Source organism: Cardiocondyla obscurior, linkage group LG08, assembly GCF_019399895.1.
Source record: "Cardiocondyla obscurior isolate alpha-2009 linkage group LG08, Cobs3.1, whole genome shotgun sequence".
In the NCBI taxonomy this organism is placed as follows: Eukaryota; Metazoa; Arthropoda; class Insecta; order Hymenoptera; family Formicidae; genus Cardiocondyla; species Cardiocondyla obscurior.
In genome coordinates this window covers 3,163,740-3,186,615 of record NC_091871.1, presented here as the reverse complement: position 1 = coordinate 3,186,615, position 22,876 = coordinate 3,163,740, and the positions used below count along the sequence as shown (strand labels likewise).

The 22,876-nt window shown below is 42.0% G+C and overlaps 3 protein-coding genes, 2 long non-coding RNA genes and 1 pseudogene across 9 annotated transcripts in view; 3 read left to right on the top strand and 3 right to left on the bottom strand.

Annotated features, from left to right (window-relative positions):
• LOC139104924 (uncharacterized) overlaps positions 1 to 13,884 on the top strand; it is a 54,668-nt gene extending 40,784 nt beyond the window's left edge. For all 4 annotated transcript variants that reach the window (XM_070660700.1, XM_070660701.1, XM_070660702.1 and 1 more), the window contains 2 exons: positions 10,499 to 10,775; positions 10,914 to 13,884. In XM_070660700.1, the coding sequence (XP_070516801.1) occupies positions 10,499 to 10,775; positions 10,914 to 11,042 (406 nt within the window). In that variant the 3' untranslated portion in view covers positions 11,043 to 13,884. The remainder of the gene's footprint in view (positions 1 to 10,498; positions 10,776 to 10,913) is intronic.
• LOC139104931 (uncharacterized) lies at positions 1,116 to 7,580 on the top strand (annotated as a pseudogene).
• Positions 13,885 to 14,057: 173 nt separating the features above from the next.
• LOC139104935 (uncharacterized) lies at positions 14,058 to 15,016 on the bottom strand. The gene is made up of 2 exons (XR_011546103.1): positions 14,855 to 15,016; positions 14,058 to 14,668 (listed from the first exon to the last, which is right to left on the bottom strand). It is a non-coding gene; the product is annotated as an uncharacterized lncRNA (long non-coding RNA).
• Positions 15,017 to 15,554: 538 nt separating this feature from the next.
• Positions 15,555 to 18,788, bottom strand: LOC139104933 (uncharacterized). Its single transcript, XR_011546101.1, has 3 exons — positions 18,209 to 18,788; positions 17,789 to 17,933; positions 15,555 to 17,396 (listed from the first exon to the last, which is right to left on the bottom strand). It is a non-coding gene; the product is annotated as an uncharacterized lncRNA (long non-coding RNA).
• Positions 18,789 to 19,411: 623 nt separating this feature from the next.
• LOC139104856 (uncharacterized) lies at positions 19,412 to 20,751 on the top strand. Its single transcript, XM_070660585.1, has 3 exons — positions 19,412 to 19,516; positions 19,738 to 20,024; positions 20,547 to 20,751. Exons 1-3 carry the CDS (start codon positions 19,412 to 19,414, stop codon positions 20,749 to 20,751), a joined length of 597 nt encoding a protein of 198 aa, XP_070516686.1.
• Positions 20,745 to 22,553, bottom strand: LOC139104930 (5-hydroxyisourate hydrolase 2-like). 2 transcript variants are annotated; one of them, XR_011546100.1, is made up of 4 exons: positions 22,417 to 22,553; positions 22,054 to 22,196; positions 21,052 to 21,562; positions 20,745 to 20,847 (listed from the first exon to the last, which is right to left on the bottom strand). XR_011546100.1 is itself a non-coding variant. In XM_070660718.1 (3 exons), exons 2-3 carry the CDS (start codon positions 22,194 to 22,196, stop codon positions 21,337 to 21,339), a joined length of 369 nt encoding a protein of 122 aa, XP_070516819.1. In that variant the 5' UTR covers positions 22,417 to 22,553; the 3' UTR covers positions 20,745 to 21,336. The 2 variants fall into 2 exon arrangements, 1 of the variants encoding a protein (XP_070516819.1); XM_070660718.1 differs by having other exon boundaries at positions 20,745 to 21,562.
• Positions 22,554 to 22,876: the final 323 nt, after the last annotated feature.

Genomic DNA, 22,876 nt, shown 5'->3' with positions numbered 1-22,876 from the left:
TTAATGGGCCGGAAGTGACGTTCCTTTCTCTCTTGGTCCCCTCCGTGCCCCTTTGTGTCTCCATCGACTGGTACCACCGCGCTACCAAACTGTGCACGACGGTTCTCCGCAATCACCGCCTCTTTGCAGTAACTATTACGCATTAAAACTCCCGTGTTTCCACCGGTCGTAGAAAGGCGTCGTTGTATGGAAATTTTTTTTAACAACTTTCTGCGTCAAACGAGCGCAATACGAGGCGTCGGCGAGCGACGAAGGTCGTAAACGCCGCGTATAAAATTGCATTCTTGCGGCACCTCTTATTCTCCAAATTTTTAAGCTCCTTCAGTGACTTTATGTGATATTAAGAGGAATTCAATTTCGCGTAACATTACCGCCCAGCTCGGAAATCGTTCGATCGTCGATATAACAAAAATTATTTTTATTTCGGTACTGTGTTATCCTTCGCGGATATTATCTCTCGCGGTGTTATCCTGGCGAATCCTCGCGTTCAGCCCTTATGTAATTCAACCGGTAAAGCGAACATCGAAATGGAAGAGGAGGAAGCGTTGGGAGAACCGGTCGAGTATTTTCTCGTTTGAGAACATTTCGATTGCTTCTTTTTTTTTTCTTTTTTTTTACACAACTACTATCTTCCGAACGATGCGGCGCTCCATCGGCTCCACAGCCGCGCACCTGCAGCGTTGGCTGCATTAATGGATAAAACGTTACGTAAAGTCGTGCGAAGTCTCCAATTGCTAGTGCAAGCAGAGGTCGCGTCTACGGCGAAATACGTCTGCATTAATCACGTGTGAAGTCCCTCAACAGATCTATAATTAGTACAACCATGACTTTATTCAGGAAATGTTGACATTGCGCAAAAAAAATCTTATCGACACTCGGCCACGTGATTGCAGCAATAACGTGGTCAAGTATAATATAGCACTTAGAAGTCTGATATTATATCACAATATACATAATATAATAACTCGGAAGTCGAGCAAATAAAAAAAAAAGTACACATGAGGGAAAGCCTTCGGGAAGAAGTCGGTCCGAAATTCCTGCGGGATGCACCACCCCGTCCGGCGTTAACCCAGTGATTCTCCCGCGTATACGCGTCGCGGTCGTCCCCCGCTGTCCATTCATACATGCACAGGCTCATTCCGCGAATACATAGAATCGGGTCTGAGCTCAAGTTAGTTCTGCCCCGCCGCCACCGTCGTCACCTCCTCCGACCAGCACCAGCAGCAGTGGCACCGGCGATGCCCCAGCCTCGCCGCCGAATCGCGGATACCAGCGCAGCAGCGCGCCCGGCACCGCCGACTCTACGCCGCGTTCCTGATGCGCGCGAGTACCGGAGTAGAGAAGAGTGGCGAGGGGGCCGGTGAGGTGAGGCGCGAGGACGCCGGAGGACGGGAGAGATCGATATAGCGTGGGTGGATGTGCAGAGGTGCGGTGAGACCGCCGCCACCAGTCGTGCTGTCGGCTGCACCGCTGGACAATCGTGCGCGCCCTTTCTTTCTCTCCGTAGTGCTCCCCCGTCTCTCTCCCCTTGTCACCCTCTTACTTTTCCTAGAGCCTTCTTCCTCGCGTTAGCCCTTGATCTCGCGTACCGAGCCGCCGAGTCCGCGAGTACCGTTGATCTTAGCGGGCGTTTTATCTCCGGCGGGCTGCGGTGATAACGGCGATCGCGAGAGTGATAAGGCCGATGACACGGTGGCACAGTGAACGAACAATGCGGTGATACCTACGTAAGGATCTCTATCGATTTGGAATAATCCAATCGACGTGTGAGTCTAATGGATTTAATCGTCGGGATCCATCCCGACAGACCAATTATGGAAATCTGTGCTCGTTCTCATTCTCTCTCTCTCTCTCTCTCTCTCTTTTTCTTTCTTTCTGGTCTCGACGCACGTGCGTGCGCGAGGGTGCGTGTCGTTCATGATTTTTCTCGGGGCTGAGAAAGTTTACCGTAACTCGCTGCAATCCCTCTAACGGTCGTACGATTTCGACCGCAATCTGCGACGCAAAACGCGACACGGCCTCGCGAATAACGAATGCAACGCTGGTGAAACCAATGTTTTTCTGTGCGGCGTACTATTTTTCATATTCCCCACGGAGATCGCCGTCGCGAGGTTTTCAGCTAAATCAGTAGAAACGATTCGTAATGCGAATGGAATGCCAATTGCGAAAGGGCCTTGGACACCGTGAAGTCCATAAACTATCGGCGACTTTTCTTCGACTCGTGTCCTCTGACGTTTCATTTTTTTTTATTAAGAATCTAAACTGCATAATTAATTTTTCGTCTATCAAATTCCGTGCTGCGTGCGCGCCTTTCGTGCTTATTTCGTCAAAGCGTAAGTTAGGCAAGTAATTTTTTTATTTTTTCTTTTTTTAAATCGATAAATGGAGCGAAAATTCGCGAGAAATACTCGCGCGAGTCGGGCTTTTCCGAAAGAAAGGAAAATAGTAAACTGCTCGCAGTTATTGACTTTTCGCGTGCCATCTTGCTTCCGCGTGTATATTTCCAGCGGTCTATACTACCGTGGTCTATACAGTTTCCCTTGCCTTACCTCGCGTTGTATAAATTATTTAGTTTTCTGAAAAATCCCCATTAATTGTCGACCTCGTAACTGAATTGTTTCTCTGTAATACGCGTACGTGATTCGTGGCTGGGGTCAACGTTCGAGTCGCTTTTTAAATTGGCTTTAAAGGTCAGTGAGCCACTTTTACGAACAGATTTTCCATCTCGTACCGTGGAGGCTGCGAGAGTGCCGAGGCGAATTTCGGAATAATCCGAATACGCGTCCAAGTCGGACCGGCGCGTGCCAAAGATAGCGATTGGAGGAACGGCGACTTGGTCGTCGAGGAACCGTGACCTGCCTCAGAAAAGTTCAGCACCATACGGCGATCGACTTTGCCGAGACCACCTAATTGCTTAATTAACCGTAAACGTGTGAACCGACCTCTTGCCATATCGGACACTCGCCGGGAGCGAGCTCTTATTTATCTTAAATTATCAAATAAACTGATTCAATCAAACTTCGATAAATAGCGTCGATTGTAACATTTAATTTAATATTTATAATATTCGTTGAAATATCACCGTCGCTAAATCAGCGTATTAATATTTCGTGGTAATCTCTTTTGCGAAAAATTATTTTTTTTTTGTCCTTCTCAAAAGTTTTCTCTTCAAAATAATTGATAAAATATGACAAATTATTATTCGTTACTTAAAGAAATTAATTATATTAAAATAATTCTATATATTTATTGCATAAATTTTCCGAGACTCTTGCAATTATTTTCGAAACGAGTCTCTCGGGCATAAGTCGCTTATTGCATTCGGATGGCCGTCTCACGTTCATACACTAAAAGTGTATTTACGAGGGCGTGCCTCGTGTAAAACGAGACGTATCTCAGAGAGACGAGGTTGAGACGGCGACGATCACGGCGTGAATTTTTCAACGGTATCTCTCTCTCTTTTTCTCTCTCACCGTATGGCTAAGAAAAACGTGCATTACCACGAACAGGGTAATAATAACTCATCCTCCTAGATGCGAGCGTGCTTTGAGCTCAGCTCGTTAACGCAAAATAAGAGAAATCGCATATCTGTTAATATTGTAAACAAATTAAAACTCCCTTCAACTACGCGCAGTGCAATTAATGCTAATTGCAAAAGAAAAAAACCCCTTCGGTTTAATGCTTCTAGATAATAAATTTTAATTGCAAAATCGATCGACTGATTAACACCGCGCTCGTACTGTTTTAATCTCGCGTTGAAACGTAGCCGGACATGTCGAGCGATGTGTCGTGACATGATTTTTGCCCTCGCACTCTCACGACCTCCTCATCTGAATGACGCTCGCCCTCCGCCTCGTTGATCTCCATTAAGCTTCTTCACGGGAAATTCGGTCGCAGGTCCTCGTATTACCGTCAATTACCAATTACGCGTCGATAAACGCGAGTGAACGTTCCTAAATGGATTATATGGCTACCGCAGTAAGCGAACAATGACAATGATAAACAGGCGACGCGATTGTCGAATGATTTATCCGCAATGAATTACCATAGCTGGGAATCTTTCAACAGGGCTTTAAAATATGACACGATCATTCTTAAGCTGCCGCATTTAAATCCCGTGCGCATTTAAAAGATGTTTCCGCGAAGAAAATTTATTTACACATCCGCAGAAGTCTGCTAGCACTTTCTCTTTTAGATTGCGATTAGTTTATCTCAAACTCGAGTCGTGATGTTGATTCCGACGGGATCGCTGATTCCGCGTAATTAAGTAATCTCCGCCGCCGCTTTGTCGCCGCAACGGACATCGTCTCAGAGTTGATTTAGCTTTCGTGCCCGTTTTTCTGTTTCTCTTGCTCTATCTGCGGACCGTGGTCCAGGTATGTACGTTTAGTCGATCACGCAGCCGCACAACAGCGCGACGACGTGACGAATCCGACACGCGGCGCAACGCATGCACGCACCCCCATGCTGCGTGACCTTATAACCAGTGGCCCACATACGGCACGAATCGCGGAACTAGGCTGGTCTTATCACCCGCCTCTTCTTTCACTTTAGACTCTTGACTAACTCGATAAAAAAAAAAAAATTAAAAAAAAAAGAACCTGAAGCAGCGTACTCTTCACCGACTCGCTTGTCATCTTAGTTTCCGGCAATTACACCGATTCGAAGTCGAATCCTCTTCATGAATTCTTTATCGCTCTTAAACTTTTATTTGACTTTTACTTGACTTTTATTTGATTGCAGCCGAGACGCGTCTAGTCTATTATTTCGAATATCTCGGCCGCAAAGAAGAAACCGCCGCGTATTTACGCAGTCGCGACCCATATTATCACCTCAATTGTGCATCCCCCATAACCGTTAAGCGTGAAGGCCGAAGGAAGAGGGTGTTGTGCACCCCGCAAGGAGGGTACGTCGTTAAACGATAGGCAGGCAGGTAGGGCGAGGCCGCGTCGGTTGTTAATCGAGACTAAAATGTCAAATGACTCGAAATAGTCGCGTCGTGAAAAAGCTGCCGGCATTTCGTTACGACGAAGTCGGAAGTACAAAGTGCGGAACCATGCCTCCCGTTCACTTTTGGCCTTTTTAACCCTTCGCGATGGCACACTAGCTTTTTCAACGGCTGACGATCTCCTAGGAACACAGAGACACGAGAATTGGGAAAAGGTCGAGATTCTACCGAGTGATAGCGGCAGGTATTTCGAACGAGAAAGTTTGCACGATCGTTAAAAAGTTTACAGTAATGTTGGAAATAATTACGCTCGCCTGGTTTAGGAAAAGACAGTATTCTACTTTGAAAGTGTTAACTTGACTTTATTTAATATATTATTCACGCTAGTGAAATGAAAGTTTTGCACTGGCTTTTTTCGTTTATTTTTTATTTATATATATATTTTTTTTTGTAAAGAATATTTTTATAAACGTTTTTTTTTAATTAATATAGAAATTTATAACGGTACCGTAATTCTTGTTCTACATTTGCTGGAAAACGCTACATCTAATCGTTGAAAGTATGCAATCGTAATATACGCTCGTGTGAACTTGGGGGAAAGTATTCGACGACGAACTAAACGAGTAATGAAGATAAGTGGAGTGTCCCCGGATACGAGACGCGTTAATTGGTTGACAGAGATCCATTCATAGAGAAGAAGTCTCTGTGCGCGTTACGCATCACTGAGAAACGAATGAATCCTAAAAGAGTTCTCCGAAAGACTTACGAAAAAATGTCTCCATTCTTCGTTCGTGTCTTGCCGTTCGAACGCGCCGGTAAAAATTTTATTTCTATTCCTAGCTTTGTGGGGAAAAAAAAAGAAACAGTAAATAATATATTTTTTATTTAAAAGAAAAAAATAATTAAGAAAAAAAAAAAGAAGAATTAAATGCAATCGTCGGATAACGAACCAGCCTTTGTTAATTTACTTCAACATTTTCGCTGAAATCGTGATTCGCGTGCCGTTTCGCCAAGGAATCGTTGAAACCATACGACGTACGTAAACAATGCCAAATCGATATCGCTCGTGCTCCGCTAGGCAACTAGTTGCACAACTAAGTCGCAATCTTGGAACTCCCCCTTGCTTTCGCTCTCTTTCTTTTCCGATGAAGGATTTCATTTAAACACTGACACGAGTCGATCGATTGTCAATCCACCCTCCGCGAGACACGGCTACTTACGGAAACTTCTCTCCGCGGCCTTTATTTTTCTCCTCCCGATTCTACTCGGCTACTTTTCTCCTGCGGTCCGTTTTAATCTTTGACGCGCCGTTTTTACGACCGACAGAAGGTGGTCCCGATAAAACGGAAATTCGGACAGCCGCATTAAGTATAACCGAAGGCGCGAGTAGAATGCGTGCCCGAAGAGCCGCGCATTTCTACTTCGGGCGCTGACTCAACGTATAAATTTCCGAGCTATTTTCGAGCTGCCGCTGCGCGCATCCTCGAAAATACCATCGCAAGTGAACGAATCATCGCGCGCGCGAACCCCCCCGAAGAATGATTTCTGCTATCGAGCGCGCACGTGCACGATGTTCCCGACTAATAGCCCGATGACTCCGAGGGGCGCGATCGTCGAAGGGATGAGAAAATAGGTCACGGGCTCTCCCGAAATAGGTTGCGCCTCGATTCAAGTCGGCCGGAGCTTTCACGTGTCGGAAGCGGATCCCCGGCTTGTCCGCGTTACAAGTCTGCAAAGTCCGCTTGACGATCGAGCTTCTGTCATACGAAAACGAAGCCTCGGAAGTATCGGATAATCGATACATTTACCTAAGCGAAAGTAAAAGAAATAAATAAATGAATTTAAAATGTCAAAAACAGGCGCGCTAATCCACCGGCCGAGAAATCGCGGAGCGATCGGCGGGGATAGATAACTTTGTTCCGCAAACATAATAACACGTGAATTAATTTATACACTTGGGTGTGACGAGAGCCGGCGCGCCGTGCTTCGCAATTTCGAAACGTCCCCCGGGATAGCATCCGTTCCATCAATCATCTAGTTTCGTACGCCAGAAAGCCGAATAAATACACGATACGACTGTTTCGTATCGGTCGAAACGGAAAACACTTGATGGAAGTCTTTTCCTCTTGGCAAGCCGCGACCAGCCCCGAAATAACGCGGTTCTTTCTCGCTCGCTCCTCGCTCTCCTCTCTTTGTGGGAAGAGAAAGGAAAACGGGCGAATGTCGGAGAAAGAAAAAGAGAGAGGGAATAAAAAAAAAATATATAAAAAGAGGTAGAGCAGATCTCCCGGTATGTCACGAGCGCGCTTAAAAATAAGATCTTACGTTGCTCTTGAAGTTCGCCCGCGCGAAGAAATCGGCCAAGTTCTTCTTCGGCGCCCCTTCGCCCTGGTGGGGACGTGTTCCGGTCACTCTTCTGGTCGTGCCGTCGAGTTTTTATAAGAGTGAGAGCACGATGGTGTGCACGAGAGTCGACTTGGCACTCGGTGGAGCGTGAGAGCGCGAAGGGCCGAAGGAGAGATCTCCCTCCGCGAGGATTGTGCTGTCAAATGTTGCAAGGCGCGATCGAAAAATGACGACCACCCACGGCGGCCACGTGTACTACGTGATTAAGGTGCCCAGGGACACAGACGGCAACGAGAGGTAATCGCACTCGACAGCTTCTTTACGCAAGCACACCCCCCAGCGTCCTCGACAATGTCCTCCATTCGCAGACCCACTCGCGGTTTCTCCGCGTCGCATTTGCATTATCTTCGGCACCGTTAAGTACGAGACATCCTGAAACGTCTTTCGACTTCGCGATAGATCTGTGAATAATATTCCGCGACCGCGAAGGTATTGCAACAGCAAAGGCGAGTAACTGTTAATTTTTTTTTTTTTCTTTATTCTCAAATAAATTTTAATTCTTACATTTTTTTTTATAAAAAAATTGATAGGATTGTATTTAAAAAAAACTAACTGGATTTCTGAGTCTTATATATAATAATGTATTTTTTTTTTTTTTATGTCTCGCTAAAAGTTACTCGAAAATTTTTGATTCAGAGGCGATTATATGTATATTTTGCACGTCAGCGTTCAGCGTTTCTTCTCATTTCTGGTCTCCTCTCGTTCATTGCCTCGTCTCGCGTTTTCTTCCTCATTCCTTTTGACGCTTTCCTCTTCTCGTTTTTCCCATCTCCTTCCTATCTTCTTTTCATCGCGAGAATAGTTGGCTAGATTCGATCGTCGCGCAAGCGTGCTCGAGCTATGAACCGCGTCGGCCTCAAAGAGCAAAGAATGACGTCTCATTCTCGGAGGTCTTCAACCCCTGACCGATTGTATGTACCTAGACGAAAGTTACACATTAACCGGAGGCCCGCCGACGTATCGCGTTTCGTCTCGCGCAAAAAAACAATTTAAAGTACGTCATTATGTACAATGAGTTATAGCAAACAGCAATTTTTAAATTAAGAAAATTAACAAACAAGTTTCTAAAATTATTATTATTATAATTATTATTATTAAACTTTTAATTTATTACCCTTAAATTAAGAGGATTAATAAACAAGAATAAATCGCTAACAGCATTATAGTTCTTTGTTGCGCTATTTTAAACATTGCTGAGTCGAACGGGAAGAAGCAATCAAAAATAGACGAATGTCTCCGAAGAAGCGAAGAAAATTTATCAGAAAAAAAAGAAAAGGAGCTCAATCTTCGTTTTTACCAGAGATACCTTGAATTGATCAAATAATCTCGTAAAAGCTAGCGAAAGAAAAACGGAGGTCGATTGCGATCGATCGCGTCGTCGGAAATCCGAGCCGGTCCTCATTTCCTATCCGTCTAGACGTTATTTCTAAACGGCCGATTGCACCACACAGTTATCTCATTGACGACGAACGTACTCGCTAAACTAGTAATCGAGAAATTAGCCTGCTAATATTTTAAGAACAACAACGTTTGAAACGTAAAAATTAAAAAAAAAAATACGTACAAAAATTGCAAGCTTCCACATTATTAATTAAAGAATAAATCAAATTATTTTGTGAATAATTAATAATATTAAAAAATGCTAAAAGAAACATCAAATATTTTCTGCTTATTAAAACTTATTTGTTGTGCTCATATTTGTTACGCGTAAAATATTAAAATTATATTTGGACTTAAAAAAATAAAAAAAAAAATGTGCGATTGGAGCACTCGCGAGGGAACAGAAAATTCTGCGACTCCGACCCTCGGGTTCTAGCTGACGCGATCAGGAAGCTACGTGCAGATCGGCCGGAAGTGCGCGTGCACACATATAAGCACGTGCGCTAACCGCGAATGGGTAACAGTGCACCACGGCGCAATTAAGCGCAGCAGCGAAGCTAATGTCACGGTCATCGCGGAGCGGACGCGGTGCGATCGCAATTGAGCGTAATTTACTCACCGCGCCTGCAGCCGCCGATCGAGGGCTGAAATAAAGATGCGTTTGCGTTTAACATTCGGGACGCTAGCAAACTTTTTTTTCAGCCGACGATTGACAGACGATATGTTGATCGAAGAACCGACGTGTGACATAAACGCAGACACACCTCTGGCTTGGTTGACAGCTTTATCTTTATCTTTATTTGCCTTTACTATCTTTGATATCGGAACGTAAAGTTATAAAATAATAATAAATAATAATAAAAACATTAATAATAAAATATATAATTTTAATAATTATATTGAAATGAATAATTAAGAAAAAAGAAAATTAATATGTTTAATGTTGGTGCCACACGGTAAGATAGACGTCTCTATTCATTATTGCGCGGCACGATAATGAAACTTTCATTCAGACCCGCTTATCGCAAAGTTCTTCAAGGTGATTGCAATTATTCCACCTGGCTCGTAAGATTCGCTACCCACTTGCCGCGGCTTTTGTTATCCGCGGCGTATCTCAAGATCCGCTGCGAGCGACGCAAGGCGTGCGTGCGCCCGCGATTAGCGCTCCGTGAATCGGAATTTAATTAGATACTTGAGGAAAGGAAGCGCCTTCGAAGCTCATCTTCCGGCCCGTCTATCTCCGCGCTAGACGTCTCGACAGTTATCGACAGCGTGCGATTAACTCTTAAATACTTTTCGGCAACGAACCCACGGATGTATGTAGCTTATATGGTACTTCAAACGCTTCTCGTTTCTCTAAATGTAATACATAGATAGCGAGAGGTGTACAAAATAATAAGCGTTAGCGTATAAAATAATAATGAGCCAAACGAGAGAATCCAGTCAAGAAAAAGCGACAGCGATAGATTCGATTTCGATCTAACGAGGCATTTTAAAGATAGAATTGTTTCCCTTTTTTTATTTTTTTTTTCCCTGTGGCAATGATATTTTGATGTGTTAATTGGATTTATTTGTCTGTTAAATGAAATAAATAAGCTTGTTTTCTTGATCGCGATGATATAAATAGGTCAATATCGACAGTCACGGTCTCACGCTCTGTCGCTTGAAGAGTTCATTAAGCTGACCCTGTATTAAGGAAGAAAATGCTTGAGTGCGCAAAACTGACGCTTGGATGAATAAACTAATTACGAATTCGGATTTCAGTACGGACAGCGGCTGGGACAACCCGTTTAGGCCGGACGGCGATCTTTCTCGGGAAGCTGACGAGATCGTCGAGCTGATAAAGGGCGGGAAGCCGATTACGCCGACTCCGGGTCAAAACGCGCCGCCGTTGCCGGGATGCGATGGCAAGGGCGACTCCAGTACCAGTCCACTCCTCAACTCCGCGAATTGTCACTCGTCACCGAGGCCGGGCCAAGAGAATGGCAGCGCACATGGTGGCACTCCTTCCAAAAGCGGTAACCAGGCTGTCAATGAAAAGGTAAGCTGGAAAAGACTCGTACTCAATTATCGCTTTTAATGATGATAATGTTAATTTGAAAGTATTTAGATAGGAGAATAGGAAAGATAAAAATGGTTTTAGCAACTGTATTTGAAATTAATTATGTATCTGGTTTAGGTCGGCGCGTCCCGGACCGCGACGGTGGAAGTCGCGAGGATGACGGCGCAGGGTCCAGGCGACGCATCACAGGTCGAGCACGTCACTCTGAAGAAGAAGCCTAAGTGCAAGTGCTGCGTGCTGCAGTAATGATCGCGCGACGGAAGCGGCGGAGATGCGGACGTAAGACGAGACCCTCCTTCATTATCAAGAGCGTGACTTCGGCTGCGAAGCTGCCGAAGAAATGGCAGCTCGGCAACTCGCAACATCGAGAGCGCATCGATGAAGAAGCGGCTCGAAGAGGATGTCGGGACGCGAGGAAAGCGTCAGCATTCCAAACACGCTCGAGGCCTGAAAAACAAGTCCAGATTATGGTTTCTCTGAGCGAGAAAAGAAAGTTTCGTCTTTGAGGAAACGTGGAGTGAAATGTTTGAAAAGAATACGATTGCAAACGTAACAAAAAAAAAGAAAAAAAAAAACAAATCACGACCAGATTGTTGGAAATCTGAAGAACGAAATGGATAGTAAGCCAAACTAGATGTCAAGGAAACTTCGTGTCTTCTGATCGCGAAGAAATTTAAAAGGGAACAAGAAGAAGTACTTTAATGGAAACGAAAGCAGGGAAGCAAGATTATCGATTCTTGTTGAGGGGATTAAATCTCTCTTAAAATCTTCTGGAATATGAAGGTGCAAGCTAACTCTTGCCGTAAACGATTCAACTCTCACCGGGCTATTTCCGACACGGGAAAGAAGCGTCCACGTGGAAGACGAGACGAAGAACGAATTGTCAGTGCGCGAACATTGAACCGCTTTTCGAGTTAGTGGTATTTTACGATGTTATTCATAAAATGTTCATTTTATGATGCGAGAGACCAGAGTTAAAAAAAAAGAAAAAAAAAAAGAAACGAGGAAAGAAAGAAAAAAGAAAAAGAAATCTATATATATATTATACATACAAAACTATATTGTAGATACAGAATGGTAGCTGTATAGCTTATATGCTTTTACTATCGTGGTTAATTATCGTCAGAATTATCGTGATTTCAAGAATGCATCGTGCGCGTAGTGCGAGAAAGATAAAAAAAAAAAAAAGGAATGCGTGAGTGAAAGCGCGAATGTGCGAGAGAGAAAAAGAGAGATAACGATGAATGATATGACCATAAGGAGAAGAATGTGCGCGACGAGGTATGTAAAGTTCCGCGGGACGTTATTCGTCCGTTAGATCTCGGTGCGAGCAGATACATCGCCGTTTCTGAGGAAGCTAACTCGGCAGCTTTGATCGATCATTTTTTTAATGCACTGCAAATGGTATTCGACGTGTCGAACAACGTTATACGAAAAGAGTGTGCCTAAATGTACCGCATATTTTATTGCGAACTTCTTGATTAATTTGGAATTCATTTTCACCGACAAAATTTATTTGCAATCAAGAAGGAATACGCGGTTTTTCTTGGCACACTACGTACAGCAGGTAAGCGTTTTAGTTCATTAACAGAATCGAGGAGTTCCGCAAGTAAAACCTCCTTTTCTATTTCTCTTCTGCGTGCATTATTAATTATTGTTTTATAGACAAATAATAATAATAGGATGAGGATCCGATAGCCCTCTCACAAAGATAGATGGAACAAAGCGTAAGTGGATGGATAACCAAACAGGAAGTGATTTATCTCTATGTTTCTAATTTTATTTGCGGAACTTCAAAAAGGATTACTTTTGCGCCGGTATAAATAGCGCTTAACACGTTAAACGCTATTGCTCCTACAAAGTTCGAGTTCTACGAATCTTCACGCGTGTCTTTTTTAGAATACCGTGTTCAACATTGGATCAGTTGGTTGTCCTCGAATCGGTAAGTCCGCCCTTAGTTTTGTCCGCCGAAATTAATCTCGGAATTTTTTTTTATAGCAATTGATATATACACATGAGATTTTTTTATCGTAACAGATTGTGCAAGGTATTCGATTCGATCGTAACATTTTTTTAGTAATTTTAGGAAAATTGAATGGGGGAGAAGAGAAATTAATTATCCGTTTTCGGTAAATCGTGAACAGAATCGCGCCTTTTTGAACATGCCGAGGATTTGATTTTGAGGCCTCGTCATGTTCGACCGAATACCTAAGTGCATTTCTTTAATTATTATCATGAGCGTCGCCAGAATTTTTTACGAAGGTATACATACACTAGAATCATTATGTCTTTTGACATACGAAAACTTTTCGCCAGAATTATATATTATATATATATATAAATATTGTATATATACAAGTGCATTTTTATTATTGAAAGAAATTTTATCATTTCTCTCATTATTTTTCTTAAATAGCATTAATGGAACGACTAAAATTTTAAATTAAAAGTGCAATTTTAATTAAACTATTCTCCGCTCGTTTCCGCTTTTTGCGAGCATGTCTCTCTGACCCTTTCTAACGACGCCCATGATTTTTGTGTACCTGCGTTAATGAGTTCCGCGTTCGATTGGAGCGAGCTGGGACAAAGTAAATTATTAAAAGTTTGTGATTGCTAGCCTCAAATTCTATAATTTAAGTATACGTTTATATTTTAGACAGAAAAAACAGTTATTTTACAAAAATTAATCGTAGAATCTGTTTTTTTTTTTAATATGTAATTAAAACGCGTAAATTAGAGACACTTGATTAGCGCAGCTTGCTCTAATCGATGGCAAAGCGGAAGGGTGCGAGGTGCCGGGGTAAATGGAGCCGGATTATTCGGACGGTCGAAGATACTATTTTCCTAACTAACGAACCGCTCGAGTAGGAAAACTCGGCGCCTCCCTGCTTCCGCGGTAGCGATTTTTAATGGACGAAAACAATTTATTGTGCGAACTAGTCGAAGGTATCGGGAGGTGTTAACTCTTCGTGGCGGCGATCACATAAAATGTCTTTTGTATTATAATTGTTTTAAAGTCCTAGTTACATAGGATACATATACATATATATATATACAAAGGAATACAAAGAGAAAAGTATACAAGTGAGAAAGTACTGCATCATTACGTGGAAAGCGCGAAGCCAAGTCTACTCGGAATCCTTTTAATTTTTAATCGTACGCCCTTTTCTAAACAATACCTTATAATTTATACTGATAATTTGGTTTTAACTCTCGTTAGAAGATAGCGACAAACGTATGTGCGACGGAGTACATTTTCACGTTTCTTATTCTTTTATCTCCCCTTTTCCCTTTCCGACTATCTGCCCTTTCGTGAAACTTGCATTGATCCGTGGAGCTGCGACGAATCCGAAGATATTCAATATTTCGCGTGCCGCGAAGAGCCGATCGAGCGCAATTTGCGCAGCGCAAACGAGAGGAATCTGTAACGCGCGTACCTACACACGAGAACCTCTTAACGTCTGTTCCCACGCAAAATGTTGATTCTGCTGAGCTTACAGATATTAAACGAATATTAAATGTCTTGTTAAAAAAAAAAGAAAGAAAAAAAAAAGAAAAAAAAGAAAGAAAGAAATGGCTTGTGGAAGGTTGTATTAACTACATGTGATACGAGGCCTACGAAGATGGATCCCAGTATATTGTGAATGCTAATTGCGATTTAAAGTCTGAAATATATAAATGAAAAAGGAAATTATAGTTTCGTGAACCTTGCGTAGAAAACAATACGTTTCCACGAAATGGCACTTTAGCTTTTCCAAACGTAGAAAGCGTGTGCGGGAATGCGCGAGCTTGTTTTCGGATCTATTCTCGTAGGTCAACGTCCTCCTGATGAAAAGCCCGTCCATCTCGTCTCCTTGGTATTCCACGGGAGTCTAGAAAACGCAAATAAATTACAAAACTCGAGATGAGATGTAAGCGCGACGAGAGACGCGTCATAAAGTGCAACTATTACGCTGTTATTAATTATGAACTCGCAGCCGTGTCGATTGTAGTATTTGCATTGCACAAGGGAAATTATTTATTGAGCATGTACGAAATAACCGATCAATTTAAAATACCTCTCGACACCATCTATCAAAGTTGCGGCTTAATAATAATTAACGGCCACTCTCGCCTGTAAATACCACGCGTTGGCTAGTCGCTTTCTACCGGACGGACAAGTCCTTTTAATATTTCAAGGAGTTCCATACTTAGAAAAAAAAATTCTTAAATTATATTTGTTCGCGCGCAGGACGTTACATATTTAATTACGAGTCCTGTATCCCGCTGGAAAGCCCATTATTTTATAATCATTAACAAATTGTTTTTACAGCGCGCAGCAATTTTTATCGCCCGCACATAAGTAATTAGTTAAATTAATGAAAGGTATAATTGCGAATCGGACGGCGCGACGTGAAAATTAACGATTAAGGCGCTAAACGGCGCAGATTTATCATTTCCCGTTGCTTTTCTTGCGCCGGCAGAAAAAGAAAAAAGAAAAAAAAAGTCCGTTTATTATCGCGTGTCCGTTCGCGGCTCGCGATCCTTTCGCCGAGGCGATTCAGGCGAACATTGTGTGACGAAATCGTCGAGTCACCGGGCCGAGATTACGCTAATCGACATCGCAAACACAGGGCCAGCCGATGCATCTTGACGTGCATCCACCAGGTTCGCCCCAGATTTCCAGCTGGGATGCGTTACGCCGTGGACATTAACTAGCTCGATACTTGGCGCCTCGCCAGTGATTGATCTGTCCGAGTGCAACGGCCTCCTCGGATTTTCCATCCCCCGAGTTTCGAGTTTCCTCGCGACGTGAGTTCCTAGGAGATGCCTCCGCGCTTGTCACGCTTTTCCCGTAATCACTTTCAAAAACCTTTATTCTCGGGCCAGTGTTAATTTTACGCCGTTTAACACCACCTCGCCGTATCCCTCTTAAAGAACAATTAAGTTACCGCGAGGCCGGTTTCACGTAGGCTCACCCGTTTCTCTAAAATTAACTCGACGACCAAAGTGTCAACTAAATAAATTATTACGTCATCGTCCCTGGGCATTAATTAAGTAATTATAGGAAAATGTAACAGTTTTATATCTTCGTTCTTTTTTTTTCTTTTTCTTTATTTTTCCTGTTACGCGCGGCAATCGTGAAATCGTCATTTTATCGCGCTAATTACTATTAAATGAATTTGCCACGGTGCCATTATCAGTTTGCGGGGCGGCGCGTATTTAGGATCGATACACGAAAGTGTGTCAGCTATAATCGCGGTACTGACGTAGCGCGGGTGCTCCGGTGCAAGCCGTTGCTCGTTTCATTCACGATCCCCTCGATGATCGTCGACGATGTACTCGGGGCACCGTAACGACAGTTAAAAATAAACGCCGAGCGAACGCCGGTAGTTATCAGACCACACGCAAGAGGAACGTAACCAGAGCAGCCTGACCCATAATTAATTTTTAAATAAAGAATTTTATTTATTTCTCCCTCTTACCGTTATATAACTTAATTTTAATTAGTTACTGTAATAAATAATTGACGTTTAACGTAGCGATTAAGGTTGTGGTACATATGTTTAGAAGCCGTGCTGGCCATAGATAGTTTGATTTTAGTACTCTCGCGTGCGGACGGTCCACCAGAACACTGGCATTTGAGCACGCGTCGTGGGAAGAAACGGTCGAAGTTATGAAAGCATAATAAATCGACGATCGACTACGAAGCGGTCAGTATCGAAGACGCTTACGATCTCTTGCATAAACGGCTAAGCCGGCGGATTGACTTCGGGCAATTTTTCGCACGTTACCCACCGCGCGACAAAGATAAGAAGAGATGATAAATCAACGCGCGGCCTGACGTTTAGACAAATCTCGAAACGTTGACTTTTACTAAGAAGAAACTAATCGAGACGAGACGCGAATTGGAGTTTATCTCATTCGCAATTTGCGAGTTATTACGGATTATTTAAACCGTGCATATTTCACGAGAGCTGCAACGCAAGATAAATCATAATAATTTATTCCTTCCGAGAAATAGCCGCTTAAAGAGCCCGTCGACTGGGGACGACGTTCCGTCAAATAGTGAAAAGAGAAGATCGCGGAACGAATGGGAGTTTATCCAAATGCAGTTTTAACTTCTTTTTTTTTTCTTTTTTTTCTACTTTCCGTTTGGAATTTTTCTCATTGTAGATGCTTCGCTATTAGATTTTATCAAAGGTCGAAGGGTAAATCGGAATAATGTGATAATCGCGATTCGCTCAGTAATTTACCTTGGGGGCAAATTAAATGTTACTTTATTTATCTCATCGCGATTGCGTGCGTCGGACTATAATTTTGCGCGTACCCGTCGTGCCCGCGTTGCGTAAGGGTATTTTTGTACGTCTCCGCGCGAGAGGAGGTGTATCAAACCTTTTGCCAAAGTTACGCAACACATCGAAAGTGATGGCATCTCTTACGTTATGTTACAGTGAACAGTATAAAACCTACGATCTTCCTGGTTGCGACATCCTTGCCGAAAATCGGCGCGCTCGTTAATTCAGCACCGGTCAAAGAACAAGGTTTCGTCAGGAATTTGCACCCTTGACGTTTGACTTCTCTATTCGCGTCTTTCCTTCTCTTTCTCCTGGCGTAATCCTGCAAGAAGATGATTCAATGACGACTTGATCGGCTCGTTAAGGATTTAAATCCAAATTAATTATATTCGCGTGCTTCTCCGTGCGTTCGCGCAAACTCAGCCGTGAATGCGTCTTTTCTCTAATACGTTGGATAGAACACGAGATCAACGTTCATGCGATCGTTACCATTATTAGATCGCGGAATGCGGTGGGTTCGGCAACCGCGGTGGCATCGCGACAGAAATAAAATGTCAACGGAATAAAGTTTGCGCAGGAGCGAACGAATCCTATTAAAGGTCCGAGAGATTGCATTGTTCGGCCGCGTGCCCTTAAACGAGCCAGATCGCGGGGTCGTCGTGACAACGGTGGCCTTTAAATCGGCGACAATAAATCCACGTGTCTCTCGCTCACCACGTGCTCCATGTACTCGCACTGATCTCGCATCACGCATCCGTCCTCGTAAACGTCACTACGTTCTACGACGAGATGAAAATCTCGGAAATCTGAGACGCATCGATAAGCAGCGTAGCCGCTTAATCTCCGTGAGCGATTCAATCTGCAAAAAGAGTTTAATAAACGACCATTTGCCGACACAAATAAAAACGATGTTTAAACTAATAAAATAAAAAAAATTAACTCAATGTTTAAAGCGGTCTTATTAAATTCAAGAGGAAATAATAATAATTAATAATAAATGTATATTAATTCAATCCAAGTACTAGTGAAATAATTCCTGTTGCTATTTTTAATAAAACATTATTTGCTCGTAATAATGTTATTAATTAACAAGATTACTCTTAGTCGATTAGAGTGCTAATAATCTGAAAGTACCTTGACGTATACGAAATATACGATCGTTGGAGATACAAGCAAACGGTAGCTCGCCGATTATCTCTTCGAGGTAAGTGAGGGGGAAGAGCGCCCGATCCGTCGTCGTTCACGGGGGTATATAAGAAGAAAGGGGGCTCGTGGTGGATCACGGATTCGATATACAGTCTCGGTGTGACACAAAGGTGCCCCCCAATACGGAAGGTGTTCCTGAGCCGCGCGCCGGGCGATGCGGTGTTAAGTGTCGTATGCATCTTCATTATCGTCATCGTAAATGACAGCTACGATGGCCCATCGCGGGATTATACCCTCGCTGGTGAGTTCCACAGAAAGATATTTCTCGTCTGCACTGGGGAAACACCAAGCGCGTGAGGAAAATCAGGAATGAACTAAAATAATATTAAATATATTAGTTATTAACGTAACAACGAGACTTTGAAATTATAATATCATTTAACAAACGTTTAAAGAGGTTCTAAAGCACGTTTTATCATTATTCCGTTAAAGGATATATCTTTTAATTGACTTTACATAAAAGTTCTACATGTTTAAAATACGCACAAAAAGCAAGAAATTAAGTTTCGAGACTTGGACCAGTCAAACACCGAAAGCTATTTGTATGTCGTAAAAGTAATAATAATTTTCTAATCATTAAATTATTCCAGTTACAGTTTCAACAGCTATTGTTAAAGAAGAACGGTATCGTTAAAGAAAGAAACTTTATTCCAACTTGTTGTTTGTTAAATTGAAAATCTGTTCGGTGAAGGAATTATGAGCTTTTGACGAATAAGAAGTAAACTGTCCATTACTTCTCTTTTTCACGTTTACATTTCTCTCGCGCCCGGGGCCAGTCTCTTACATTAAGATACCAAGTTTTGCTTCTCTCGCAGATGAAAGATACCGCCGCTAAGAAAGACCCGCGTCTGTCTCCGGCGCAATATACTGCGCGGCACATCAGGGGTTGAAAGTTCATTCACGGCGCGATTCCCACCGCGCCTTCCAGATTCCGGTGCGATTGCGTCTTCGTGAACTCGCGGCCGGTTATCGGGCCCCGAAGCGTTCAAAACGGGCCTAGCCGATCGTCCATTAAGTAGAAAGTGTCCTTTTCCGAGGGATCCACCTCCATGTGTGCAGAACGAGCAATCCCTCGCTGGTTATCCAACGCGATGCGGTCGCGAGGTCATCCTCGGCAATATTCCCAGCTAGATGCGGTCCATTAATCCTCCCGAACAATCTGACATGACGGGAGAAGAAAATACGTTGTTGATTTTACAATCCGCAAAGTCCATTATTTTGAGGAAAGACGTCTCGGTGAATCTGGAAAGGAATCGACAGTCTCCTAATATTTTTTTTTTACTTGTACCAGTTACGCGACTTTTAGAGAACGGTAGCAACTTTAAATACAAATTTAACATACATTTTTCTTGCTAATTGCGCAGAAAATAATGTAATTTAAAAGAACTGATATTTTAATCATTTTCAAATGCGCTACTCCAGTTAAGAGTCATACGGGTAAAAAATAACTTGTGCAGATCTGGTGCTTGCTCTCTTTTCCGGCGTTCTTTGCTGAGAGGCTGTCTCCGGATCAAAAGGCACCCCAGTTCGCGCGCGGTTCCGGCGGCTTGATCCTGAATCCGCCCTTCGAGAGTGAACAGAGGGAACCGCGCACGGGTCCGCTGACCTCCACAAACGTCGTCGGCGAAGACGACGTCCAGAGAGAGGAAGTTGCCACCCTGAAGCTCGTAGACGGCGAGCTAGTCCGAGTAGTAGAAGGATCTTACTCTTACAAAAGTCCCGAAGGAATTCCTGTTTCCGTTCAGTGAGAATACTGTCTTACTCTTTACGTCTTTTTTCTTTCGCAACCATAAACTGTCACATTTTCTGGAATTTAATATAGAATTAATTATTTACGTACATTTAACCGTATTTTCTACAAAATTAATTTTGCAATTTATTTTTTAAATTTCTAAATCAAAGTCCTATTTTTTTTCTTTTTTAATTTGCTAAATCTGTCTTTGAAATCTGAGTCTTTCAAACCTTTCTCTTACAAAGTTCAAACCTGGATACGACTTCGGATACAGAGTCGCAATCCATTTATTGTCGGCACTTGGAATGCTTCAAAGCTCAATGAATCGAATGAGCAATCAAAATAAGATTTTCGCTTTGAAACGTGTAGCACTAATCGGATTGCAATCGAAGTCACAACTTTCCTTAGAATATTTTTCGAATAATCATTGAGCCACCGCTCACGTGTTTTTAATAAAGTATCAAGTCCTAAAATATTTAAAATCTATGAAAACAAAATCAATGTAATATAAAATACAATCTTTGCGTTCGCAAGCTACGTCGCGGACGAAAACGGATATCGAGCTGGATTCAGATTGGGGGCTGCCGCAGCCGGCACTTCAACGGGATCACTTATCAGACCTGTAGGACCCTCCATCGGGTCCAACATAGGACCCCACGTCGCATCCGTAGGATCAGGGAGTACCACATATCTGCCATCGAAGCCAAACGTTGATCGGAGTTATCTGCCGCCTCAATGATTTTAATATTGGCGTGAAAGCACGCTTCCCTTCTGTGAGCACAGTAAAATGAGGCTGCTCGACGTATCTCCCGCGAAGAGCCATAAAGCTTTTTCCCTGCGAAGAAATGTCGCGGCTGAATTAAACAAAGAAAACGAGATAAAAAAATACGCAGGATCGATATCTTGACAAACTTTCGTTATTTATTCTTAACAGCGTTGACACTTGTATATAGTCACCCAAATGCTTGAAGTAAAAAGAAGCTCACAATTCATTAAATAAAAAATAAAAAAAGAACAAGGATTTAGATAGTTTACGAACCTTCGAAAAATTCTTCTTGATAAAAAAGTTTAATTGCAAAGTACGATATTATTCTTCGTGACGTCGATGAATAAATACTGTCTTTCTTATTTTCTATAAAGTTTTCGCAAAGAGCCTTTACAGATCTAATGCCGTCGATACTTCAATTTATTTCACCGTTTATCTTCTCTCCCATTTAATATGTAGATCATGGAATTTTTTTTTTTTTTAACAAATCTTTCAGGCCGTTTTGTAATCGTCTGTCGTCGCACAAACGTGGCGAAATCATCTTGAACGTGACGCCAATCATGAACCGCGATACGTGCTGTATCCGAAAGGATTCAGCAGCAAAGGAATGTGATAGTGCTCGTTGGTATTTTGCACATCAAACATCACATCGATTAACGGATACATTGATACCGTCGCAATTCGATTGAAGTAATCATTCACCCGAAATTCGATCTTGAATCTGCCGGAACTCCGGTCCTTGTCCTGCAATAGATCCCCACAACGTCCGTTTGCATCTGTCGTGCTATAAAAAAATAAAGTAAAAATTAAAAGCAATGAGTATAAAAGAAGTAGGTTGACACGCGTCGAAGAGCCTTTCCCGCCAACACCGTAGCCACGCCCATTTTGTAATGGTTGCCGTTCGCACCAGCGCCGTGGAAAAGTTGGCGAAAAATTTAAATTTTATTTTAGTTCACGAGAAAGTCCAAAACGCGACGTCACGTTTATATGTACAGCCTTTCCCCCTTAAATCGAGGTACTGATGGGAGTCAATGACATATTATATTGTAAAATACATGCATCCGTAGTTGGTTGCCGAAAATTATTAAATATAAAAGTTTTCTTTAAGAAAAAAATATATAGAAAATAACGTACCCGAATTACGCGCTTTATAGTATTTTAGTTGTAAAACTGTGCAATAGCAAGTGCAAAAGTGTGTTTTTTTTTTCTTTCGGGAAAGAGCTCTTGAGTTATGTTAAAAATATGTGTAAGAAAAACTTGTTCGGCAAAGTGCACCTTTCTTTTAAAAGAGTCCACTTATCATTTTCAAACTTATAGAGACACACAGGTAATCCATCAGCAGGCCGACCTTTGCTAGTATCCAAAACGTGTGTAGTAATGCTCAGTTTATCTTCGCCCGGATTTACAGATTCACTCATCTGTCGTACAAAAAGAAACAAGAGAATCATAATCGCATTATAAAGTCTGCAATGAAAAGTCACAACTCGTTTCGTTTTCAACTTCTCTTTACATTATAAGGTAACAATATTATTTTCATATACTTAAAAATTATGATTTGCGTAATTCACTTTTAAAATAATATAAGACAAAATTCCATTAGTGTGGTTTTTTTGTTAAATACATTTTCAGATTTCGTACCTTTTAGTAAAGTTTTTTTTTCAACTTGTTTGTATTATATATTACGTTTTTAACAGCTTTAGAATATAGTTTAATCCACTTTCACTGACACCACGCCTAGTATTCGCGTTTCGAATGTAACTGGCTTGACTGCGCTCGGATATATGTAGTTTTCAACATTGCCTGGATATAGATAGAACAGATCAAAGGTCAAGGAATGTAGGCAATGTAATTGAAAGATTGATATTTTTCTCTAGTTCACATTCATCAAAGTTTAATATAATTTCTTGGAAAAATATACATGCTTTAAACATAAATTTACTTACCAGATAAATTAAAAATAATACTCCAGCTATTAACAAAACTTTTTATGTAATAAAAAAAAAAAGAAAATAATTTAATTTGCAGTTATAACTTTCATTAAATTTAACGTAACTATTGTCCACTTATTATACTCCAAAAGCTCATGTTACTGTTAAAA